At 52.6% G+C, this 22,492-nt stretch overlaps 1 protein-coding gene across 18 annotated transcripts in view; it reads left to right on the top strand.

Moving 5' to 3' along the window:
- Cacna1g (calcium voltage-gated channel subunit alpha1 G) overlaps window positions 1-22,492 on the top strand; it is a 67,930-nt gene that overhangs the window by 9,335 nt on the left and 36,103 nt on the right. For 14 of the 18 annotated variants that reach the window (XM_087571230.1, XM_087571225.1, XM_087571221.1 and 11 more), the window contains 6 exon segments: window positions 1,386-1,545; window positions 2,604-2,904; window positions 3,070-3,162; window positions 4,965-5,748; window positions 7,471-7,850; window positions 22,058-22,209. In XM_087571230.1, coding sequence (XP_087427356.1) covers window positions 1,386-1,545; window positions 2,604-2,904; window positions 3,070-3,162; window positions 4,965-5,748; window positions 7,471-7,850; window positions 22,058-22,209 — 1,870 coding nt within the window. 18 annotated transcript variants of the gene reach the window in all.

Raw genomic sequence — 22,492 nt, 5'->3', positions numbered from 1 at the left:
GGGAGGAGGGGGCACTATGCCTGACTTTATGCCTGATGTTGCAGCAGCCATGTGTGTGTGTGTGTGTGTGTGTGTGTGTGTGTGTGTGTGTGTGTGTGTTGCAGATATCTCTGGGAGGGCAGAACTGCTGAGTGAGTCTGGGGTGGGGCAGGATGTGTGGCGCTAACGGGGATCCAGAAGAGGGGCGTGGCTGGCCTCCTCTCCCAGGTGACAGCCACTAGATTTATAGACCTCAGACTAACCACTGCTGTAATTCCCTTAATGCAAGCCCTGAGGAATTGATCTCAGTTGGATCTCTGAGGAGCTGAAGGGGGGTGGGAAGAACTGAAAAGAAGGAGGGCCGGCTACAACAAGGTGGCTGTGGCCATCAAGAAGGTTAACCAGTTGCTGGTGTGCTGTCGTTTAGACCTTTTGCCCTGGAGAGAGCAGGGCCCACACAGGCTACTTTGGAGGTCAAATAGGCCACTAGAGATCCACCAGTTTGACCAGGGCTTAGGCGCTCTGAGTCTTCTGAAGGCTAGTTCAAGTATTCGGGCTATTGAGTACCAGAACTGAAGTGAGGTGAGTGGGTCCCTAACAGGCTTTTATTTGGAGTTGGGGGTACGTAGTGGCCTTGACCCTGGAGGCAGGGAATACTCCCAAAGAGATAGAGTTATGTATGTCTCTTCAGACCCCGATTTCAAGATCAGGACCCGGCAGGAAACAGAGACACAGAGAACACAGATGCGGGCCTAGGGGATGGGGGTGGGCTCAGAAGCCTGGTTAAGTGCTGGTCATCTTGTCTGCCTCTAGCCTGCCTCTAGGTCCCAGCTTAGTTCCCCCAGTGGCCCTCTAGGGGCATCATTTAGGAAGGTCAGGTGACTGTGTCTGGTGAGAGAAGGAAGTGGGAGGTGTGTGTGTGTGTGTGTGTGTGTGTGTGTGTGTGTGTGTGTGTGTGTGTGTGTGGTGTGTGCGTGCCAGCCAGTGCCTTTTGGAGCAGGATTTGGAAGCACATAAACCTAAATTTAAGTCCTGGCGCCTACATTGAGCAGTTCTCATCCTGAGCAACTCACGTCACTTCTGCGAGCCCCAGGCTTCTCATCTGTAAATTGGGGGTGATAACAACAGCCCCGTGGACAGTGGGAGGATGAGGTGGGACTCAGAACTTGGGAGGGCTTTGGAAAGCACGGTTTCTCCAGCTAGGTGGTGGTGGTAACATACGACAATTAATATAGATGGACCAGTGCTGCCCAGGAGGGTTAGGGGTGTCCGCCAGTCTCCTCTACAGCTTAAACTGAGCCTTTGCGTCACACCAGGGGAGCGTCTTGGGGAGGGCTGACAGCCTGTGCCACTCAGCCGAGCTGGGACACACTGGAGCCCGCAGCATGGCCCCTGTGCTCCCACAGGCATGCGCATTCTCGTCACATTACTGCTGGACACCTTGCCTATGCTGGGCAACGTCCTGCTGCTCTGTTTCTTCGTCTTTTTCATCTTTGGCATCGTGGGCGTCCAGCTGTGGGCAGGACTGCTTCGCAACCGATGCTTCCTCCCCGAGAACTTCAGCCTGTGAGTGCTGGGGCCGGTGGGTGACGGACTGGGGGGCTGTGGGCCTCTCGTAGCCCCTGGCTTCCTGTAGCCATGGATACACGCGGTCTCAGAGCTGTCATTTGGCACTCACCGGAACAACCTGGGGCGTTTTAAAGTCCCGATGCCCAGGTGCCCTTCCAGAGGTGCCCCGTTGCCTTGACCTGGGGTTCAACTTGGAGTTAGGCATTTTTAAAGTGCCCCTTCCCCTGATCCCCAGAAGCCAGCCACATAGTGCATGTCTTTAATCTCAGAACTCTGCAGACAGAGTTGGGTGGATCTCTGTGAGTTTCGGGTTGGCTTAGTTTACATAGTTCCGGGCCAGTCAAAAATATTTAAGTGAGACCTTATTACTACATAAGTGAGACCTTGCCTTAAAAGAGAGAGAGAGAGAGAAAGGAAGGAAGGAAGGAAGAGGGAGAGGAAGGGGAAGGGAAAGAGGAAGGGAGGGAAGGAGAGAGGAAGGGAAGGAGGGAGGGAGGGAAGGAGAGAGGGAGGGAAGGAGGGAGGGAAGAAGCAGCAGGCTCCTTAAGGGCTGGGGATATAACTCGGTTGGTAGGGTGCTTACCTAGTATGCATGAAGTCCTAACTTTTATCCCCAGCACTGCATAAACCGGTGTTGTGGTTCATACCTGTAGTCCCAGAACTCAGGAGCCAAAGACGGGAGGATCATAAATTCACAATCATTTGGCTATATAGAGTTTGAGGCTAGACTGGGGATACGTGAGACTACCTAACAAAGAAGGAAGGGGTGGATGGAAAAATAAACTTCCCTGTGATCTTGACTTGCAACAAAGTTGGAAAACCACCTCCCTAGAATTCAGGACCTCTGGACTCTGGAGTTCCTGAGCAAGGCCTCATATCCTCCCAGCCCTCCCATCCCTACCCACAAACCCCTGCTCTGTCCAATCCCCTCTCCCGAGGTGGGTCTGACCTACCCTCTGTGTGCCTTAGTGCAACCACAACAGCTTTCTCTTCCTTGGTGTCTCTATGGCGGATCCTACTCCCCAGCCTTACCTCTGTCTCCCATCCCCCTGCAGCCCCCTGAGCGTGGACCTGGAGCCTTATTACCAGACAGAGAATGAGGATGAGAGCCCCTTCATCTGCTCTCAGCCTCGGGAGAATGGCATGAGATCCTGCAGGAGTGTGCCCACACTGCGTGGGGAAGGCGGTGGTGGCCCACCCTGCAGTCTGGACTATGAGACCTATAACAGTTCCAGCAACACCACCTGTGTCAACTGGAACCAGTACTATACCAACTGCTCTGCGGGCGAGCACAACCCCTTCAAAGGCGCCATCAACTTTGACAACATTGGCTATGCCTGGATCGCCATCTTCCAGGTGGGGCCACGTGGGCCCTGGGGCATTGCCCAGAACAGTCACAGGACACTGTACAACCTGGGAGTGCTCATCCTCGGGGTTAGGGTGGTGGCTAGGGTAGTGAGACAGAAGGGAGGAGGCCTTAGTGGTGCCAGCCAGGGTCAGCCGTCTCTCTTGCCTCCACAGGTCATCACACTGGAGGGCTGGGTCGACATCATGTACTTCGTAATGGACGCTCACTCCTTCTACAACTTCATCTACTTCATTCTTCTCATCATCGTGAGTGACTCCTCCAGCCTTCATGGGAGTTGGGGGGGGTCATGGGGACAAAGGTGGAGGCAGAGAATAGATGGGAAGTCCCATAGGGGTGGCAGCCTCTGCCATACTGTGGGAAGGATGACGGGTAAGTCAGGAGAAATCCAAGACCAAAAAGCCAGACTCTACCACCCGCTACTGTTAGGACATTTTGTAAGTCGTCCTCTTTGAGGCCCCCATTCCCACTGACAGCTTCAGACTCTTCACTGGTACAGTGGGGAAACCCACTCTGCTAACCATCGTGTCCCTTAGGGAAGCTCAGAAATGGCCAAGTATAGATCTGTCTTTATGAGCCCTAGGGGACCACTGTCGGTATTCGGTTGGAGAAGAGAAAGACATTCGACACCCTGAAATGCTTACAAGCAAGGAATCATGCACCCCAAATTCCAATCAGTATTGAGAAATACTGAGAGGTCTCTCCTTCCTTCCAGCTCTGAAATGCCAGGGCATTATGAAGGCAGAAGACAGGCCAAAGCAGCATCATTTAATCACTTTAATCACTACCAGTCATAGAAGATGCTTTCATGGCTACCACTTACAGCTGATATTTATTGAGCACTTACTGTGTGCCAGCTGCTGCTTTCTGCACTTCCTGGGGGCTGGGTGTTTCGTCCTCACCCTGATCTTGTTGCCACCTTTGTTTTTCAAGCAAGGAAAACCACTGTCCCTCATTTATCTGTCCCCACCATGTGCTTTGTCCAAGCCGTGGATCAGTCTTGCCAGGAAGGGTTGTCAGTGCTAGTGTGGCTGTTCTTCCTCGTACTCCTGTGAGGTGGGCGCTTCAAGGACTCTGGCTTCTAAGCGAGAACTCAGAGCTCTAGAGGGTTGGCCACTGGCCCGAGACTTTGTAGGAAGTTGGGACGAGAGCTGAGATGTCAGCTCCAGGTTACCATCTCCAAGTCTGTGTCACCAAGAGGCCAATGCAGAGCCAGGCGGAGGGTCAGCCACTGAGAGGAAGAGCCAAGCTTGGCTGAGGACCTGTACCATCCCTGACCATTACCACAGGGGTGAAGCAGGTACCTCAGGCAAGTAAACTTCTTCATCTGGTAAATCGTTGCTGTCCTCAGGAGTGCTTGGGTGGGGGAGGGGTAGACAGGGACATCAGGGGCCTACTTTCCACCCTCCCACACACCTCCTGAAAATTCTTCCCAAACAGCTCTCTGGAATCACACTAGTGAGGCTAATTATCATAATTACTAGGACATGAGCTAGAGGGGGGGAAAGAAGTCCGCTTCGTTAGCACAAATATTTATTTCCATCATTTAGGCTTGTTGTCTAAACAATAGGTTACCCAGGGTTCTGGGGGAAACCGAGGCATAGAGATGGAGACGGGGGAAGGATGGGCAAGGCAGAATGACGGGCTTGCCAGTCTGTCAGGCCCTTCTTTTCAGACGAGGGTATTGTTCTGTGGGTAAGAGTCCCACCCGAGGTCATGAAGCAAGAATGGATACCAGTGGGAGAGTCATAAGAAATCTCAAAGGGTTAATCCAAGATGAAGGCTATGTGTTCCCAGTATGGCACCCATTTCTACAGCATTCTCTCTTAACGGGAACTGGGGAGATGCCTTAGGGTCTTCATGCATACACATTTAAAGGCAGGGAACTGGAGGATATCGGCAAAGTACGCTATCCCAGCAATAGTAGGGATAAGGCCTGGACTGTTGCAAACCCCATGCTTGGCCCCCAAGGACTCCACTGATTGTGGCAGCTGGCATGGAGTTTCTCTTTTCTTCAGGACATCTCCTCTTTCTGTCCCCACCCCTGCAGGTGGGCTCCTTCTTCATGATCAACCTGTGCCTGGTGGTGATTGCCACGCAGTTCTCCGAGACCAAACAGCGGGAGAGTCAGCTGATGCGGGAGCAGCGTGTACGATTCCTGTCCAATGCTAGCACCCTGGCAAGCTTCTCTGAGCCAGGCAGCTGCTATGAGGAGCTACTCAAGTACCTGGTGTACATCCTCCGAAAAGCAGCCCGAAGGCTGGCCCAGGTCTCTAGGGCTATAGGCGTGCGGGCTGGGCTGCTCAGCAGCCCAGTGGCCCGTAGTGGGCAGGAGCCCCAGCCCAGTGGCAGCTGCACTCGCTCACACCGTCGTCTGTCTGTCCACCACCTGGTCCACCACCATCACCACCACCATCACCACTACCACCTGGGTAATGGGACGCTCAGAGTTCCCCGGGCCAGCCCAGAGATCCAGGACAGGGATGCCAATGGGTCTCGCCGGCTCATGCTACCACCACCCTCTACACCCACTCCCTCTGGGGGCCCTCCGAGGGGTGCGGAGTCTGTACACAGCTTCTACCATGCTGACTGCCACTTGGAGCCAGTCCGTTGCCAGGCACCCCCTCCCAGATGCCCATCGGAGGCATCTGGTAGGACTGTGGGTAGTGGGAAGGTGTACCCCACTGTGCATACCAGCCCTCCACCAGAGATACTGAAGGATAAAGCACTAGTGGAGGTGGCCCCCAGCCCTGGGCCCCCCACCCTCACCAGCTTCAACATCCCACCTGGGCCCTTCAGCTCCATGCACAAGCTCCTGGAGACACAGAGTACGGGTGAGAGCGTGGGTGGGTGTGCTGGGACCCCACAGTTGGAGGCTGGGTGGTAACTTAGAAGACTAGGAGTCCGAGGACCCAGAGCCTAGGGTCCAGTTTCCAAGTCCTCACACTGCCTCTTGTAGCCCTGGCATCTTCCACCAATCCCGTTACTTCCCTTTGAGGCCTACTTACTTCATCCGTTCAAATGGGAATTACGAAGATTGTATATATTAGGGATAATGAGAGCGGTCACACTTGCACACCTACCATGGGCTGCACTCTATGCCTCTGGCCATAACACCTAACCACTGCTGCCTGATGGAATGCCTGTCACATGCTTTGCAGGCAAGATCTGCTTGAGTCCCCTGGACAGGTTGGTAATAAGCTTACAGGCAACCTTGCCGAATGCACAAGAGAAAAGGTGGCTAGCAGTGTGAGCTCAGGACCATCTGATTCTGTAGCCCACCCCGTGTCCTTTGTCCCAAGGCTTGGGGGCGGGGGAGGGGAGATGGTGAGTGCCTGTGACAGACTGGAGCCTCACAAGGTGACGGCTGTGAACAGAGAGACCTGACGCAGGAGCAGCCAGTGCTGAGAGCAGCTAGCCTGTGGGTAGAGCTTCTGCGACCTGGGGGAGTAGTGATGCTTGCCGCTTGTGGGCGGGCTACCCGGGCAGACATAGCCTGGGGCCTTGTGTTTCAGGGAGGATGTGGTGACAGAAGGTAATGGGATAAGTGAGATGTCCCCTGGGTCCAGAAAATGTCACCACAGAACACAGAGAGAAAGGTTTTTATGCTAGCTCTCCCACTGCCCTGCCTTGGGTCGTGGGCTGGTCACATCCTACACACAGGCTTCCACTTTCCACTGTATAGTAGGTGAGACCATCACTACTGTGGGAGCTGACTGATGTCCTGTGGTATTCAGATGTCATTCCGTGCCTACTAGGGTCAGGTCTTGAGCCAAGGGCCTCCTCACATTTCCTTTATCTGTGTGGTCTCAGAGGTGCCACTCATTTCTTATATTCTGTGACGAAAACAGGAGTTAGATGGAAAGGGGATGCATCGGGGCATGTCCCTGTGTGTATTCAGAACACTTTTGATATATGTATGTGTGCTAGTGTGCGTGAAGGAAGGGGAGACTCCATGTGGGCATGTGTATATGAGGTTACAAGTGTCTGATTTACATGCATTTGGGTATGGTGCTCCTTCCTGGTGTGTACATATGCACATATGTGCGTGGGTCTGGTATAATAACTTTGGATGGCACCAATGTGCTTGGGTACATGTGTTTGGAGTTTGTTGTGGTGTACAAATAGCATGGGCCCACTATACACGCGCAAAGTATGTGCATGTAGTGTGTGCGTCTATGTATCTGGTATGTGTGATAAGACGTGTGGGTGTGTGGGGTGGGTGGGTCCCAACGATCCCCTGGGAAATGCTACTCAGCACTGTGTGGGTGCAGACCTGCACTGCAGGGAAGGGGAGATGGTCTAGGTTCCTAGCAGAAAGCTGTAAAGAACCGCAGAGGACATGGTGGCTACCTCTCTCTCAATCCTAGGATCCTTAGAAGTGACCATCAATAGGGTGCTATTGACATTGGGGTATTTTGTTATTCAGAAACGCCCCCATTCCCTAAGTGCCTAGCACACCTATCACAGGAGCCCCAGCCTCCCTCCTGCAGGGTCTACATCCTCTTGGGACAGGCAGCTCCCATGAGCCTCTAACGCCTACTCTTTTGTTCCAGGAGCCTGCCATAGCTCCTGCAAAATCTCCAGCCCTTGCTCCAAGGCAGACAGTGGAGCCTGCGGGCCGGACAGTTGTCCCTACTGTGCCCGGACAGGAGCAGGAGAGCCAGAGTCCGCTGACCATGTCATGCCTGACTCAGACAGCGAGGCTGTGTATGAGTTCACACAGGACGCTCAGCACAGTGACCTCCGGGATCCCCACAGCCGGCGGCGACAGCGGAGCCTGGGCCCAGATGCAGAGCCTAGTTCTGTGCTGGCTTTCTGGAGGCTGATCTGTGACACATTCCGGAAGATCGTAGATAGCAAATACTTTGGCCGGGGAATCATGATCGCCATCCTGGTCAATACACTCAGCATGGGCATCGAGTACCACGAGCAGGTAGGGATGCGGCCCAGGCTGGCTCTGAACAACCGCTTCTTCCCCTAGGGTTGGCTCCTCTTTGTGACCGGGAGAAGGGGATGGAGAGATGAAGTGATGGGTGGGGTCTCTAGAGGGTGAGCACGGTGATGGTCACCTGCTTTCTGAATGTGGTGGTTGCCCGGGCAGGCACAGCTATGTCCTGTCTGGGAAGGCTTCTCAGAAGAGGGAGGCTCGATGTGCATACGTAATGAGTCTTGGGTCTCTTGGTCTCTTCTCTTGGAGAAGGCAAGGCAGGCAAGGGGTATGTTATCTCAGTAAGTAAAGGGTGACTAACAGGCAGGAGGACCATGCAAATAGAAGTGAGGAATGGATGGTATTGAACAGCCAGGGAGAATATCAGGGTGCAGCAGACAAGGCAGTCTTGGCTTGGCCTCAGGTCAGAACCTTGCTGTAAACCAGGGTGGCTCTAGCCGGGCAGCTTGAAATCAGTGAGTCTGAGGAACTGCTCCAAGGAGGAGGGTGTTTAGTCAGGAGAAGAGGAGGCTCAGCGGGGACGGTGAGCTGTCTTCAAATATTTGGAGGACTGTCATGTGGAAGAGGGACGCTTGTTCTGTGAGTTGATGGCTGCCAGCCACAGTACTTTGGCGGAGAGAGGAAGCTACCACTGAGCTGTACAGGTGGAATGTGTGGTCGAGTCACGGGAACCGCGCCGGGCTGCACGCATATGCAGGGCCGTCTGAAGAAGTCAGCCAGTAGTGCTGCATGTAGGGCCTCTTGTGTTATTGCCTCTTAATGCTGTTTGTCTGGAAACCACCCCGAGGTAGCAGCGAGGGAACTGACCACCAGAATCTCACCTTTCCTGGTTTGGAAGTGAGCATGTGCACCCCTCCTGCCAGATCCCCATGCTGACACAGAGGCATTGAGAGCTTGTGGCAGTTGGCACGCGAGTGGAGGAGGAGTGTCTCAACCAGTATGGGCTGAGCCAGGGGTGGGGGTGGGGGTGTGAAGCCAGGAAAATGTTCACTTTTCAGAGGGTTTTTGAACCCCCGTACTCTCACCCCACCAACCCCTGCCCTGCAAATGTCATGTGCATCTGCCTCTTCCTTGAACTTCCCTGTCTGGCCAGGCACACCCCTCATTTTTCACATCCGTTGGCTTCATTCTCTCTTGCTTAAATAACCCAGTGTGGAGCAGCCATGCCTTGCACTGTTCTTCCCCTGTGTCAGCGAGGTGTGCGTGGAACCACACACCGGCTGCAGTGCCAACGGGTGGCCATGCATGGCACTGGGTGGGCGTGTTGTGTCTGGGCCTCGTGGGGTGTGGGCATGTATGCACACGCCAGGCTCTGCCAGCCTCCAGCAGAGAGGTGTTCTACTCTGCCAGGTGGCTGGGGGAGGATGGGGACAGCATTTTTCCCCTTCCGTGACTCAAGAGATGGAAACCTCTAACTTCTTTACCTCCTTGGATCCCCTGGCCTGAACTGCCACTCCTCTGTTTCACTCAGCACCGGTTTTGGTTAAGTCCCTCTCTCCCAAGGGAACACATTTTTGCTGCCCTCCCCTCCCCACTGGGGAGTTGCACCCAGCAGTCCCTGCCTGGCCAGATGCTGCTGGTGGAGGCTTTGACTGCACTGGGAGGAAGCTGACTCAGACAGGCCGAAGACAGATGAAGCTGCAGCAAGAGGGCTTTCAGTTAGATGTCAAGAAGGATGCCCCTTCCGAAGGAAAGGAAAAGCCATTAGATGAAGTGCTTCCCGCAACTCCTTAGCCACGTTCTGGAGGAAAGAAGAGACAACCCTAGCTCCTCCTTAACCCTCAGTAATAGGAGGCCTGCATCCTAAGCTGGCAGCATCTGCTGTAGGGGATAAGTTTGTCCTAGAACCTGGTAGCTGAAGGCCCCATGGGGGTGAGTAGGAGTCCCCAGCAGGCTGGGCGGATGACTGGTTGCCGCTTGGCAAGCTCAGAGGATAGGGAGGGTGTCATAAAACTCCAGAAGCTGCCATGGTCCTGTGCTTGCAGGCATTGTGGCGTGAATGTCCCGCCATCTGGGCGCCTGTGCAGGCTGAAGGGGGTGCTGGGAAGGAGGGTGAGGATGGATGCAGGACTGAGAGATGCAGAGGGACTTGGGGGAGAAACAGGGATGGGAATGATGCAGAGAGGGCAAACTGGAACCCCAGGGAGAAGGGGGCGGACGAGGCTGGGGCAGGTGTGGAAGGTGAGAGAGACAGAGACCGAGCGCTTTAGAGAGACTGAGGAAGGCAGAGAGGAAAGACACTGAAGACAGAGACAGAGGTCCAGATTCGAAGGAGGACAGGGGCAGGGAGAGGGAGCGCAGGCCTCAGGTGGAGCTGACTGGAGGAAGGAAGGCTCTGCAGACGCTACTGCAGTGGCTCTTGGGCCCCAGGCTCCGGCTCTCCCCACGGGGCTCTTAATGAAGTGATTGTATCCATCAATTCTGGTATTGATCAGCTTGGGGAGCCCTGGGGAAGGGGTTGGGGGCTCAGTGGCAGTCCTCCCTGCTCCCCAGGCTCCCACTGCTGTCTGCCTTGCTGCTCAGTGTGGCTGCTGGAGACAGTGCCCTTCCCCTCCACCTACCTCTCAGTGAGGGAACTTCGTCTTCTTATACCCCCAGACCCTCAAGTTTGGGATGTTCTTCACCTCGGCACGCTCTTCTGGTTCCTCTACCCCTTAACCACTAGCCAGCAGTACTGGTGCGAAAGCCAGAAAGATTAGTGAGAGGGACAAGGACACAAGAGGAGACCCCAGCAAGAAAATAACATGGTGACTATAAGATGAGCAAAGAACTCTGTTCTCACCACTGGGGGGAGAGGGTGCAGGGAGTACAGGATGGTGAATTATCCATCCATCCCTCTCATTTTATTCCATCTATCCAGCCATTCACCAATTCACTCATCTACTCACCCACCCATCCATCCATTCTCCCAACTACTCATCTATCTATCCATCCATCCATCCACCCACCCATTCATCCATCCATTCATCCATCCTCCCACCTACCCACCCAACCATCCATCCATCCATCCATCCTCCCACCTACCCACCCAACTATCCATCCATTCATCCATTTACCAACTTACTCATCTATCTATCCATCCATCCATCCATCCATCCATCCATCCATCCATCCATCCTCCCAACCACCCACCCATCCATCCATCCATCCATCCATTCATCATCCTTCCACCTACCCACCCAACTATCCATCCATCCATTCATCATCCTTCCACCTATCCACCCAACCATCCATCCATTCTATCATCCACCAACTCACTCATCTATCCAGCTGTCCATCCATCTGTCTTTCTGTCCATCCATCCATCCATCCATCCATCCATCCATCCATCCATCCATCCTACATTCATATCCTTTGTGTCAGACTTGGGATTACACAGTGGTGCTAGTAAATATTTAACAAGTTACCCTCAATAAAACAAAATAAGCCAGGTCTAATGGTGCTGGCCATCCCAGCTGAAGCAAGAAAATTGGAAGTTCAAAACCAGCCTAGACTATTTACTGAGATTCTGTAACAACAACAAAAATCAAATATTTAGGGTTTTTTTTATGTATGTGTATGTGGTTGGGTGGGTGTTTGTGCATCATATATGTTCAGGAACTCATGGAGGTTAGAAGCTCCCTTGGAACTGGAGTTACAGGCCATTTTGCGCTGCCATGTGGGTGCTAGGAACCAAACCCGTGCCTTTGCAAGAGCAGTGAGTGCTCTTAGCGACCGAGATGTCTTTCTAGTCTTAAAAAAAAAACTTTTTAAATAATAGAGAGCTGAAAATATAACTCTAGAGTTCAGTGCTTGCCCAGCCTGCCTTAGATCCTAGGTTCAAACTCTGGCACTACAGAAACAAACAAACCCAACCTAACCGACCCGTTCCCGTGGGGTGAATGCTCCCACCATGGCCGAGTGGAGCTGGGAAGGGACGGAATCCAAGCTGAGTCTGGGTGCCCAGTGTAGTCATCCAAAGCTGCATGGAGGGTGAAGGACAGAGGTACCAGCCACTAAATGTAAATGAGTGGCCACTGGATATGGGCTAGATGAACAAGTGGCAAGATATTAGGTTGGGAAAACTCAGGCCAGATCCTGAGAGGTGCAGGAAGGAGTCTGACTTATGCCAATAAGTTCTTAGCAAAGATTTTTTAAAAAATCAGCTTTGTGTTTCAACAAAAGCTTCCTGGAAGCCATGATGGAGTAAAGGTGAAAATGACAGGGGAGGTTGCTCCATGCTCTCTTTTTGTTCCTAGAGACAGAGGAAGGGACTGGGGAGAGCCCACAGGTCACTGAATCTTCAGACTCTGTAACAGGGAGCTAAATAGGACAGCAAGGATGACCCCCAGCTTCCAGTGGAGCAGGGCCTTGAGAAGATGTGCCTGGGGGCCATTCTTATCTTTCTAAAAAGAAGTGGCCCTGTGCCCTGTTGTCCCACCTGGGTTCTCTCTATGAGTTGCTGTCTTGGAGTCACAGGCTAATTGTTCTTTCTTGGTTATGAGTCTCAGTAAGGGCAGGTGCCAATGTTTTGTTTAAGGAGCAGGATGGCAGCATATAGGGCTGGGGGACTTGAAGAAGAACAGACAAGTCTGGGGTAGTTGGCCTTTTAGGCCAAGAAAGGACAGGATAGGAACAATCCTGCTTGCCACCAGTGTCTGGACCCATCTTGTCACTGCAGATGTATGTCCAGAGAAGGTTTCTATTTATGAGTGATGGAGATTGGCCCACAGTAAGGGAAGAGATGGTGAGATGGAGGTGGGGCCCACATGTGGCTTGCCTAGACCTTTGAAGGGGGTCCCACACTCCTTTTCAGCTCTGATGAAAGCTGGGGAACACTCTTGTTAGACACAGACATGGCACATAGCTATTCCAATGTGACATTTGAGGGCAAAGCTTTGTGGATGCCTTCTACTTGGGCCTGGCCTTTGACTCCAGATAGGGGCTGTTGGCCTAGCAAGACATGGGGTGAAACTTTTTTGATGGCCAACCTGCTCTCATATTTTCAAGGGGTCTTGGATGAGGACTAAGTAAGTAAGAAGGTACCGTTCTGGAGCTACTAGGCTGAGGGGTGCTTGTGTTCTCTCAGGGATCCCCTGGCTCTAGGCCTCCCCATTTCCACATGGGTGAACATCTTGGACATGACCCACTGGGAGAATCTAGAATGACAGAGGGTGGGACAGAGCCAAGTGTATGTCCTTGGTCTGTTTCAATGTCCCAGGAGCTGAACTCCAGGGACAAAGGAGAAGAGCTTACACCTCCACAACAGGTGAGGGAGGTGGTATTAGAAAGGGGCAGGATGAGGGCCATCCAGTGGCTTGGAAATGTACTGGGTAGCATATAGGGCACAAGGCAATCAAGGCAGGAGTGACGGGGATGCGACAAAGACTCTAAGGGAGACTGAGCTGCCAGTAGGTGCAGGCCTGGTGGGGGATGGGGAAGGGAGCTCTTCATCACTCAGATGACAGGCAAGGAGAGCCTCATGCCAAGGGCGTGGGTGAGAGAGAACAAAGGTGGGCAGGTCTGCTATCCTACTGGCTGGGCCTTTAGCCCTGGCACCTGACTGTCGGGATGCATGACGGGCAAGCATGACTCCCGATAACTCTGAGGTTCCGAGGCAGAATCTCCAGGCAAGATGGAGAGGGAGAGGGGGAAGGATCATGTTCGAAGAGAAGGTGAAGGGTTTGTTTTAGATGTGTTGAGTTTGAGATGGCTGTGGGCCATGAGGAGAGGGATATCAGGCAGGCTGTCTGTCTGCACGAGGAGCCAGGAGTTAGAGGGCACTTGGTTAGTGTCCTCTACACTCTGGTGACAGCTGGAGGGTGGGGAGTGAGGTGATGGAGGGAACATGGCAAGGGGAGGGTGTGGGCCTAGAATGAACTCTGTAATATGTCAGCTGAGGGGAAGTAGACTGAGAGAGAAGGCAGCCCCTAGAGAGACAGGAGAGGGCTGCATAGGGCCAAGGAAGCTAGGTGCAGGGCAGGAGGGATCAATCCTGGATGGGTGCTGCCAAGGCAATTACTACCAGAAGGACTAGAAAGATCCTTGAGAGGGGTTGGGGATTTAGCTCAGTGGTAGAGCGCTTGCCTAGCAAGCACAAGGCCCTGGGTTTGGTCCCCAGCTCCGAAAAAAGAAAAAGAAAAAGAAAAAAAAAAGAAAGGAAGATCCTTGAGAGGTGGAGCAGGGACTTGTTGGTGAATGTTCAGAGAGCTCCTGTAAGTGGGCAGAGCTGGAGAGAGACTTATGAGAAATGACAGGGAACATTGATGGAGGGAATCCTAGTGCAGGTGGGAGAGGGAGGGGGTGAAGGTGCAGGCTGACGGTGGGAAGGAAACTTGGGAAGGCCAAGTTTGGGACAGAAATGAAGCCCACATGGGAAAAGGAAACTGTGGATCAGGCATAACACAAGTCTGGAGCCGCCCAGCATGCATGAACTGTTTGGTCAGCACAGTTCATGACTCTGACTTCTCCACTCAGCGGTTCAGGATACAGCAGAGAGGCAGGAACACCGACCAGGACTAATCCGAACCAGGGACCTTCTGGGCAGGAGTCTTCTGAAGCCCATAGCATGAGAGTGGCTTTCAATAGCCTACCATGGGCTCCAGGCCAGAAGTTGACCAGGAGGATGAGAAACAGAACAGTTCTCCCTCCCTTCCTCATTTCCTGCTTTCTTCCTTCCCATCCCTTTTCTCTTGTTGAGAGTTTCACTGTGTAGCCCAGGCTGGCCTAAACTTACTTGATAGCTCAGGCTGGGCTTAAACTTGTGGCAATACTCCTGCCTCAGCCTCTTGAAGACTGGGGTTACATGTGTATATCACCATGTGTGTCTGGTACAGTCTGAGGATAGAACCCAGGCTCCACACATGCTAGACAAGCATTCTCCTTACTCAGTCCTTCCAAACCCACCACCTCTTCTTCTTCTTCCTCTTCCTCTTCCTCTTCCTCTTCTTCTTCTTCTTCCTCTTCCTCTTCCTCTTCCTCTTCCTCTTCTTCTTCTTCTTCTTTTCTTCTTCTTCTTCTTCTTCTTCTTCTTCTTCTTCTTCTTCTTCTTCTTCTTCTTCTTCTTCTTCTTCTTCTTCTTCTTCTTCTTCTCCTCCTCCTTCTTCTTTCTTCTTTCTTCTTTCTTCTTCCTTTTTTGGTAAAAGATGGGTTCCCTTGTTGCCTGGGCTGACATAGAACTGAAAATGTGGCTGTAGCTGACAATGACCTTGAGTTCTTTATCCCTCTACTTCCTAAGTACCGAGATTACAGCATGGGTCAGCCTGCTAGGCTTGAGGCTCCAGAATTTTAAGTGGTAGGGGCCTGGGCTGTCTGTCTTGAAGCTCAGCCAGCCCTGGTAAGGCTAAGCCTACCTGGCTTGTATTCACTTGGGAAACTTCTAGTAGCTGGAGAGATGGTGGAGAGGATAAGGCTAGCTGCTGGCTCCATCGATAGCTAAGGGGCACAGGGGAAAATAGAGTGAGGGTGCTGGGGGTGAGCTGCACAGTGAAGTGCTATGAGAGGCTGAGAAGGGAGGGGCAAAGCCATAATCTGTATGCAGCTTGCGAGATTGCTTGAGAATTCCCTGCCACTCTACTGTCACCCTGGCTTCTCACACCCTCCAGAATACTTGCCTTTTGCTAACTCAGGCACCCTCATCCATCCCTGCAGCCTGCTTAGACCCCAGCTCCTGGGAGCATGAGTTGGGAACAGCCAACTCAGGGTTGAGGTTAGCTGAGGAGTCCAGATTGGTGAGCGGAATCTTTTAGGATTGGTGGAGCTGCCAGGTGCTAAGGAGATGGGGCATGGGACACAGGAAGCCTGGAGTGGCTTGAGCCAGCCTCCTTTTAGCCCTGCTCTGGCTTCTCCACCTTTCCCTGGGAAAAGCACATCACTGTCTGTCAGAACCAAACTGGCTCTCAGGCCTCCTGCCGGGACAGCTGCAGTATCTCTTAATTGGTCCTCATGTCCCCTCCAAGCCATCTGCATGCTGCCACCACTGCAGCCAGATTAATCTCCTTAATACACAGTCCTGCACATCTCCTCCCTCCCTTCGGAAGCATCAATGGCGGTGTTGTGGGCCAAGGCTGGTCCAGCTTGGGTTGTGTTTGGAGGCTGCTCTCCCTGTGGGCCTCACGGCCTCATCCTCTACCATCTCACTCTCTAGGCTTTGGGTCTCAAGTATGATCCCCCATACCCACCCAAATACACACACACACTCACACACGCACTCACACCCACATTTACACACATTCACACACCCACACACTCACACACTCACATACAGACACACTAACACACACACTAACACACACTAACACACATACTCACACACACTCACATTCTCACACACACACTAACACACACACTCACACACACTCTCACACACACTCACACACACTCACACTCTCACACACTCTCACACACACTAACACACACACTAACACACACACTCACACACACTCTCACACACACTAACACACACACTCTCAAACACACACACACTCACACATACTCATACACACACACTAACACACACACTCACACACACTCTCACACACACTAACACACACACTCTCAAACACACACACACTCACACATACTCATACACACACACTAACACACACACACTAACACACACACACTCTCAAACACACACACACATTCACACATACTCATACACACACTAACACACACATTCACACACACACTAACACACACACACACTCACACACACACACACACACACACACTCACTCATACTCACACGCTCCTTCCTCTGCCCTTTGTGCTTCTGCCGCACGCAGATAGGGGTGTGTACTCTTCCAGAGTGCCACCTGCACTGGCCCATTGATGAAGTTGGTTTGGAGCTCCATTATTGGTCCTAGCTTTTTCCTGCTGAGCTGCAGATGGTCTGTCCTGTCATGTTTTGAGAACTGTCTGCACCCACAGGGCCACCTGAACCTGGGCCTGAGCTTCAAGTCTTCACGGGCTTGAACTCACCCGTTCTGTAGAGTCGTCTCATCACAAGGTGGTAGCTCTCTGTCTAGCACGAGAGATCCCAGGAGGTCCAAGCTGCTGAGGTACATGCCCAAAGTCACATAGGTAGAAAGATTCGGAATTGGCAGGTCTACTGTCTTCAGGTTCTGTCCCACTTTTATATCAAGAGTGTTCTGTCCACAGAGGGCACTTTAAAGCACCGTCAAGGGAGATGCTATAGTAGCAGGCAGCTGACCCAGGGTTATAGTTGCTACAAAGTGATGATCAAGACGAGGACAGGTTGGGAAATGAGGAAGGAAGGACTGTAGCTAGCGTCAGCACAGAGCGGAGGCCTGGGCCTCAGGGGCAGAAGCTCCAGCTGCCAGCTGACTCTCATGCATGTATCTACCTGGCCCTGACATCTAGGAATGGCAGTGAGTATCTAGCCAGAGACCTGAGAAAAGGGATTTGAAGCCGGGACATCAGTGGGGGTATGTGTGTGTCTGGAATCTGCAACCCTGCCACCGGGGCTGTGCGTGTTCTGTGTGGACTTTCTCTCAGGGTATAGGGGGAGTGGTATCATGAGAAATGTGCTCAAAGTCCTCTCCAAAGAAGCCCATACCCTCCATCAAGTTCCTCCATGTCTCCAAACCTCAGTTTCTCCAGGCCCTCTCCTGTGCCTCCATTCCTTGTTTGGTTGAACAAGAGTTGAGTAGAGAGGTTTTGAGTAGAGAGGAAACGAACTCTGGGAGGTCTGTAGTCCACTGGCACAGTGCTGGGTCATAGTAGAACAGGTCTCCACCTAGGCCTGTTCGAGTAATCAGAATTGCGACTGCAGTCCCTGGGGCAACGTTGTTACTAAGATTGTGTCCCTGTGTTGTCCTGTGTTGGCAAAACATTCCCAGCCTCTGATTTAGTAACTTGGACAGACCTGGCATGGAGGGGGATTGGGGGGTGGCGGGAGCCGTTGCTGCTGCTGCTGCTTCTTCTTCTTCTTCTTCTTCTTCTTCTTCTTCTTCTTCTTCTTCTTCTTCTTCTTCTTCTTCTTCTTCTTCTTCTTCTTCCTCTTCCTCTTCCTCTTCCTCTTCCTCTTCCTCCTCTTCTTCCTCCTCTTACTCCCTTTCCCCTTCCTCCCCTTCCCCTTCTTCCCCTTCCCCTTCCCCTTTCCCTCCTCCTCCTCCTCCTTCAGCTGCTGCTGCTGCTTCTCCTTCTCCTAATTCTTCTATTTCTTTTCTTCCTCCTCTTACTCCCTTTCCCCTTCCTCCCCTTCCCCTTCTTCCCCTTTCCCTCCTCCTCCTCCTCCTCTTCCTCCTCTTCCTCCTCCTTTCCTTCCATGGGTCACCGGGGAAATGAATACTGGCTTCTGGAAGAACCCTAGGCCTAGCCTTCTATGCAGGAGAGTGGCAAGACTGACACAAAGTGCCAAGTCCACAGTCTACCTACACCAAGCATCCTAGCTTCTCCAAAGCTGCTGGGCAGAGTGGGGGTGGGGTCTTCAGCCTTTTCTGCCTCTCCCTCTGGTAAAGATCAATAGCACAGCCTTCCAGGGGTCCCCTGCACCTCCCTTCTCCCTGAGCGAGCCCCTTGCTATGTACTGATGAGCTGTGTTTGTATGTGGCCCCTAGGCTGTTGCCTATGTAGATTGCCTAGGGCTCCAAGGATAACTTCCCACTGGATGAAACCCGTGTACACACAGTAGCTGTTCTATTAGGGACCACTGTTGATGCAACCGTATCAATGATGTGGTGCTTGTAGGGCACAGTGGCCCAGCACTCAGGAGACTGAGGCCGGAGGTTTGTCAGTTCAAGGCCAACCTGGGCTACATAGAGAGAATCCCCCCCTTTTTTATTAATTCTCAAAAAAGCTCTTGAAAGCTACTATGCTTTCAGCTGCTCGCAGAAAGGGTTGTACGTTTAGATTCTTAGTAGTACAAATTGAATTCTCTTTTTTTTTTTTGAAGTATAGATTGAATTGTCTTATATTTACTTAAAATGTTTGAGACCAGGAATGTTTTAGATTTGGGAGTATTTCTATGTACATAATAATATCTTTAGGCAGGGGTCTATGTCTGAGTTCACTGACGGTTCATATATACTCCTTACACACACTGCCTGGTTTAAAAATTATGTAATACTTTTAGTATACTTGTGCTTTGATTTTGTCTCATTTTGTGGTTTTGTTTTTGTGACAGGGCCTTATTATGTAGCCATGGCAGGCCTGAAACACTGTGTAGACCAGGTTGGCCTCAAATCTACCTGCCTCTGCCTCTGCCCCTGCCCCTGCCCCTGCCCCTGCCCCTGCCCCTGCCCCTGCCCCTGCCCCTGCCCTTGCCCCTGCTACTGCCCCTGCCCCTGCCCCTGCCTCTCTGCCTCTGCCTCTCTCTCTGCCTCTCTCTGTCTCTCTGCCTCTCTCTGCCTCTCTGCCTCTCTCTGCCTCTCTCTGCCTCTCTCTGCCTCTCTCTGCCTCTCTGCCTCTCTCTGCCTCTCTCTGCCTCTCTCTGCCTCTCTCTGCCTCTCTCTGCCTCTCTCTGCCTCTCTGCCTCTCTGCCTCTCTGCCTCTCTGCCTCTCTGCCTCTCTGCCTCTCTGCCTCTCTGCCTCTCTGCCCCTCTGCCCCTCTGCCTCTCTGCCTCTGCCTCTGCCTCTGCCTCTCTGCTTCTCTCTGCCTCTCTCTGCCTCTGCCTCTGCCTCTGCCTCTGCCTCTGCCTCTGCCTCTGCCTCTGCCTCTGCCTCTGCCTCTGCCTCTGCCTCTGCCTCTGCCTCTGCCTCTGCCTCTGCCTCTGCCTCTGCCTCTGCGTACTAGGATTGAAGGTGGATGCTGGGGTTGAAGGCATACACCACCATGTCTAGCTAGTACACTTGTTTTGACTATGACCTATCACATGGGTCAGTCGGGAATGTCTACTCTGGGCATCACATCGCTATTCAGAAAGTTGCGGGTTTTGGATCTGGGGACTTGGCTTGGATGTACTCAATTCGTATATTTGCTGTGGCATTGCAAATGGGTCTCATGTTACTTTCAGGCCGGCTCATGTTTACACACAAGTCCACAAGTCTCTAGGAGGTGCGTCACGTGCGCAGCCCACCAGATGTCTGGATCCATGGGTCCCTTCCTGTCTCCGTGGGTTTGATCTGAATCCCCACTGCTTACTGTTATTGGAGCTGGGGTGATGCGAAATTGGGCTCCTTCTCTGACTCTTCCTGCCCTCTGCCTTAGAGTACATTCCGACTTCCCCTTAGCTTTTTCTGCTCCCCTGTAGCAGAGGCAGAGGAAGGTTTTTAGGTGAGTGGCAGGTGAAGCCACTAAGAGCCACCTGTGAGGCACTGCAGCAGTATGTTCAGAGTCCAGGGTGGAAGGCTGGGAAAGGGAGCTTCGTAAGTAGGGCAGGCTCACTTGGGAACTGGATTTTGGAGTGCAGAGTAGGGTCAGAGGAGATCTGAGCCCTGGGCTTTATCTGCACTTACAATGGCCTCTTCCCTGCCTTCTGCACTGTGCCAATACTGGAGGGCTAAAGGTCCTGTCTCAGTGTGGCCCTATTAACTAGATCTGGTAGTAGCATCCTCTTGTGCCTCCACTCAGAGCTTGTGAATCAGACACTTGCTCAAGATCCGCCAGGGCAATAGAGAGCCAAAAGACTCCCCCGATAGCTGCTTAGCTGGCTCTCAGACCCTCGGACTTGCCTTTAGGAAGAACCCCATCATGGGCTGGAAAGTGTATCTACTGCAATTCTCTCCCCCCAAGTCCCAGCCCGCTAGAGAGAGGCCCTTTCCTTCTAGCTCTCTAACCTCCTCCCTCCCCTACCCAAGCCGGTCACACAGATGGGACCATTAAGATACGTTTGATTGCTCCCAAGACCTGGCTTCATGTTGGACAGCCAGACGAGTCATCTGGGTAAACAGGAGGAGGTGTCTGTCTGATGGAACAAGAGCCTCACTCGTTTGGCTGTTTCTTTTAACCCAGCTTCTCGGGCAGCTACACTGTACCTTCCAGGTTGCCGTTTGCCTGTTGGGTGGGCAGTGCCTCCAAGCTAATCATATCCCTCCATACCTGTACTCCAGCCCTCAGCCAGGCCACGCATCTCCCTCCTCCCCCAGCCAGAATGACAGCTCGTCTTTCTTATCCCTCCCTCCCTCTCCAGGGCTCTCCTGGGAGGCCCATTCACCCTTCGGAGCTCATTACAAGTGCTAGCTCTCTACAGCCTTTCTCGGCATCGGTCCCCCCCCCTCATCTTCTTGTCCCGAGCTTCCACATTTTCTATCTGGATCATTTATTTTGGCACCAAGGCAGGTTCTAAGGTCCCTTGTGGTTATTCAGCTGTTTAGTGAGTATACAACTTGTTTCTAGCTAGACACAGGGCTCCTGGGAGGCGTATTTTTACAGCTCTTTCAATGCCTGGTACACTGCTAGGCCTACAACGGGCACTTCGTACTGGAGGGAGGACACTAGTGGGCTGGAACAAACAGACGAGATGGCTTTTGTCATCTGTTCCTCTGAGGGCCTCGCTAGCATGCATCCCTGCTCCCATCCCAGACCTTGGGTAGGAACATAAAAGGAATTACCTCCGGTGTTTTACAGTTGGCCAGAGAAGTTGGGAGTCTTACTGAAGGTCACAGAATGAGTGGCAGGGCGGGCTGAGGATTAGCCCAGATACCAGCAGGCACAAGCTGCAGATGCATCCTCGTTCTGGGGCTTGCCCTCCTGCTTACTGACACATATGGGCCCAGGAGTGTGCGCATTTGCAATGTGTCTGGGAGAAAACAAGCACAGCCTTTGATGTTTGAAGCAGGTTGTCAGGTGCATGGAGTAGCTGTGGAGCTCATGGAGTAGCTGTGGAGCTCATAGAGTAGTTGTGGAGCACATGGAGTAGCTGTGGAGCACATCTGTATGTAGAGCCACAGGGCTGGGTGTGCACATAAAGCCTTGGCCAAAGCCCTCTGATGTCATTTAGTGTTACCTTGGTGACCTGGGCCTCAGTACAGGAACTGAAAAGTCTTAGACCTCCCAGGAGAAATAGCAGAACTTACACAGTAGCCCCTAAAGAAATCTGTACTCTCAGGACCTGAGATCCTGACTCACGAATGAGGCCTGTGGGGTCCGTGTGTCCCTTCCTCAGGATGGCTGTCTTTGAGTGCTTTCTTCCTCGATTCTCCCTAAGACTGCCATTTCTGCACCTCCTCTCCCTGGGGCCCCCGTGTTCAGGATGACTGGGATATAGGGCTTGGGTGAATCTGCTGCTACATACCCCACTGCCCTCTAGCCCGAGGAGCTCACCAACGCCCTGGAAATCAGCAACATCGTCTTCACCAGCCTCTTCGCCTTGGAGATGCTGCTGAAACTGCTTGTCTACGGTCCCTTTGGCTACATTAAGAATCCCTACAACATCTTTGATGGTGTCATTGTGGTCATCAGGTATGACTGCCCCTTCCTGCTTCTGTCTGAAAGAGTGCCAGCAGGGACGGCTTGGAGTGAGGGACGTGGCCTCAGTGCTTCATCCCTTTATCTTCTAATGGGCCTCCTCACCTTGCTCTCCTCAAGCCTGGACCCCTTCTCCATCTGCTTTCCCTGCATCTAGCTCTTGTCCTCAACCTTACCCAGGTCTGGGATGGATGAGGATTGGAGCTGGCTCTCAGGTGGAGTTGGACGAAGAGGTACAGATAGCTCCTTCCCCTCCTGCAGAGTGCTCGGAAACCAA

Source organism: Rattus norvegicus, chromosome 10 (assembly GCF_021556685.1).
Source record: "Rattus norvegicus strain SHRSP/BbbUtx chromosome 10, alternate assembly SHRSP_T2T, whole genome shotgun sequence".
In the NCBI taxonomy this organism is placed as follows: domain Eukaryota; kingdom Metazoa; phylum Chordata; class Mammalia; order Rodentia; family Muridae; genus Rattus; species Rattus norvegicus.
The sequence above is the reverse complement of the archived record's forward strand: the minus strand, read 5'-3'. Positions and strand labels throughout refer to the sequence as shown.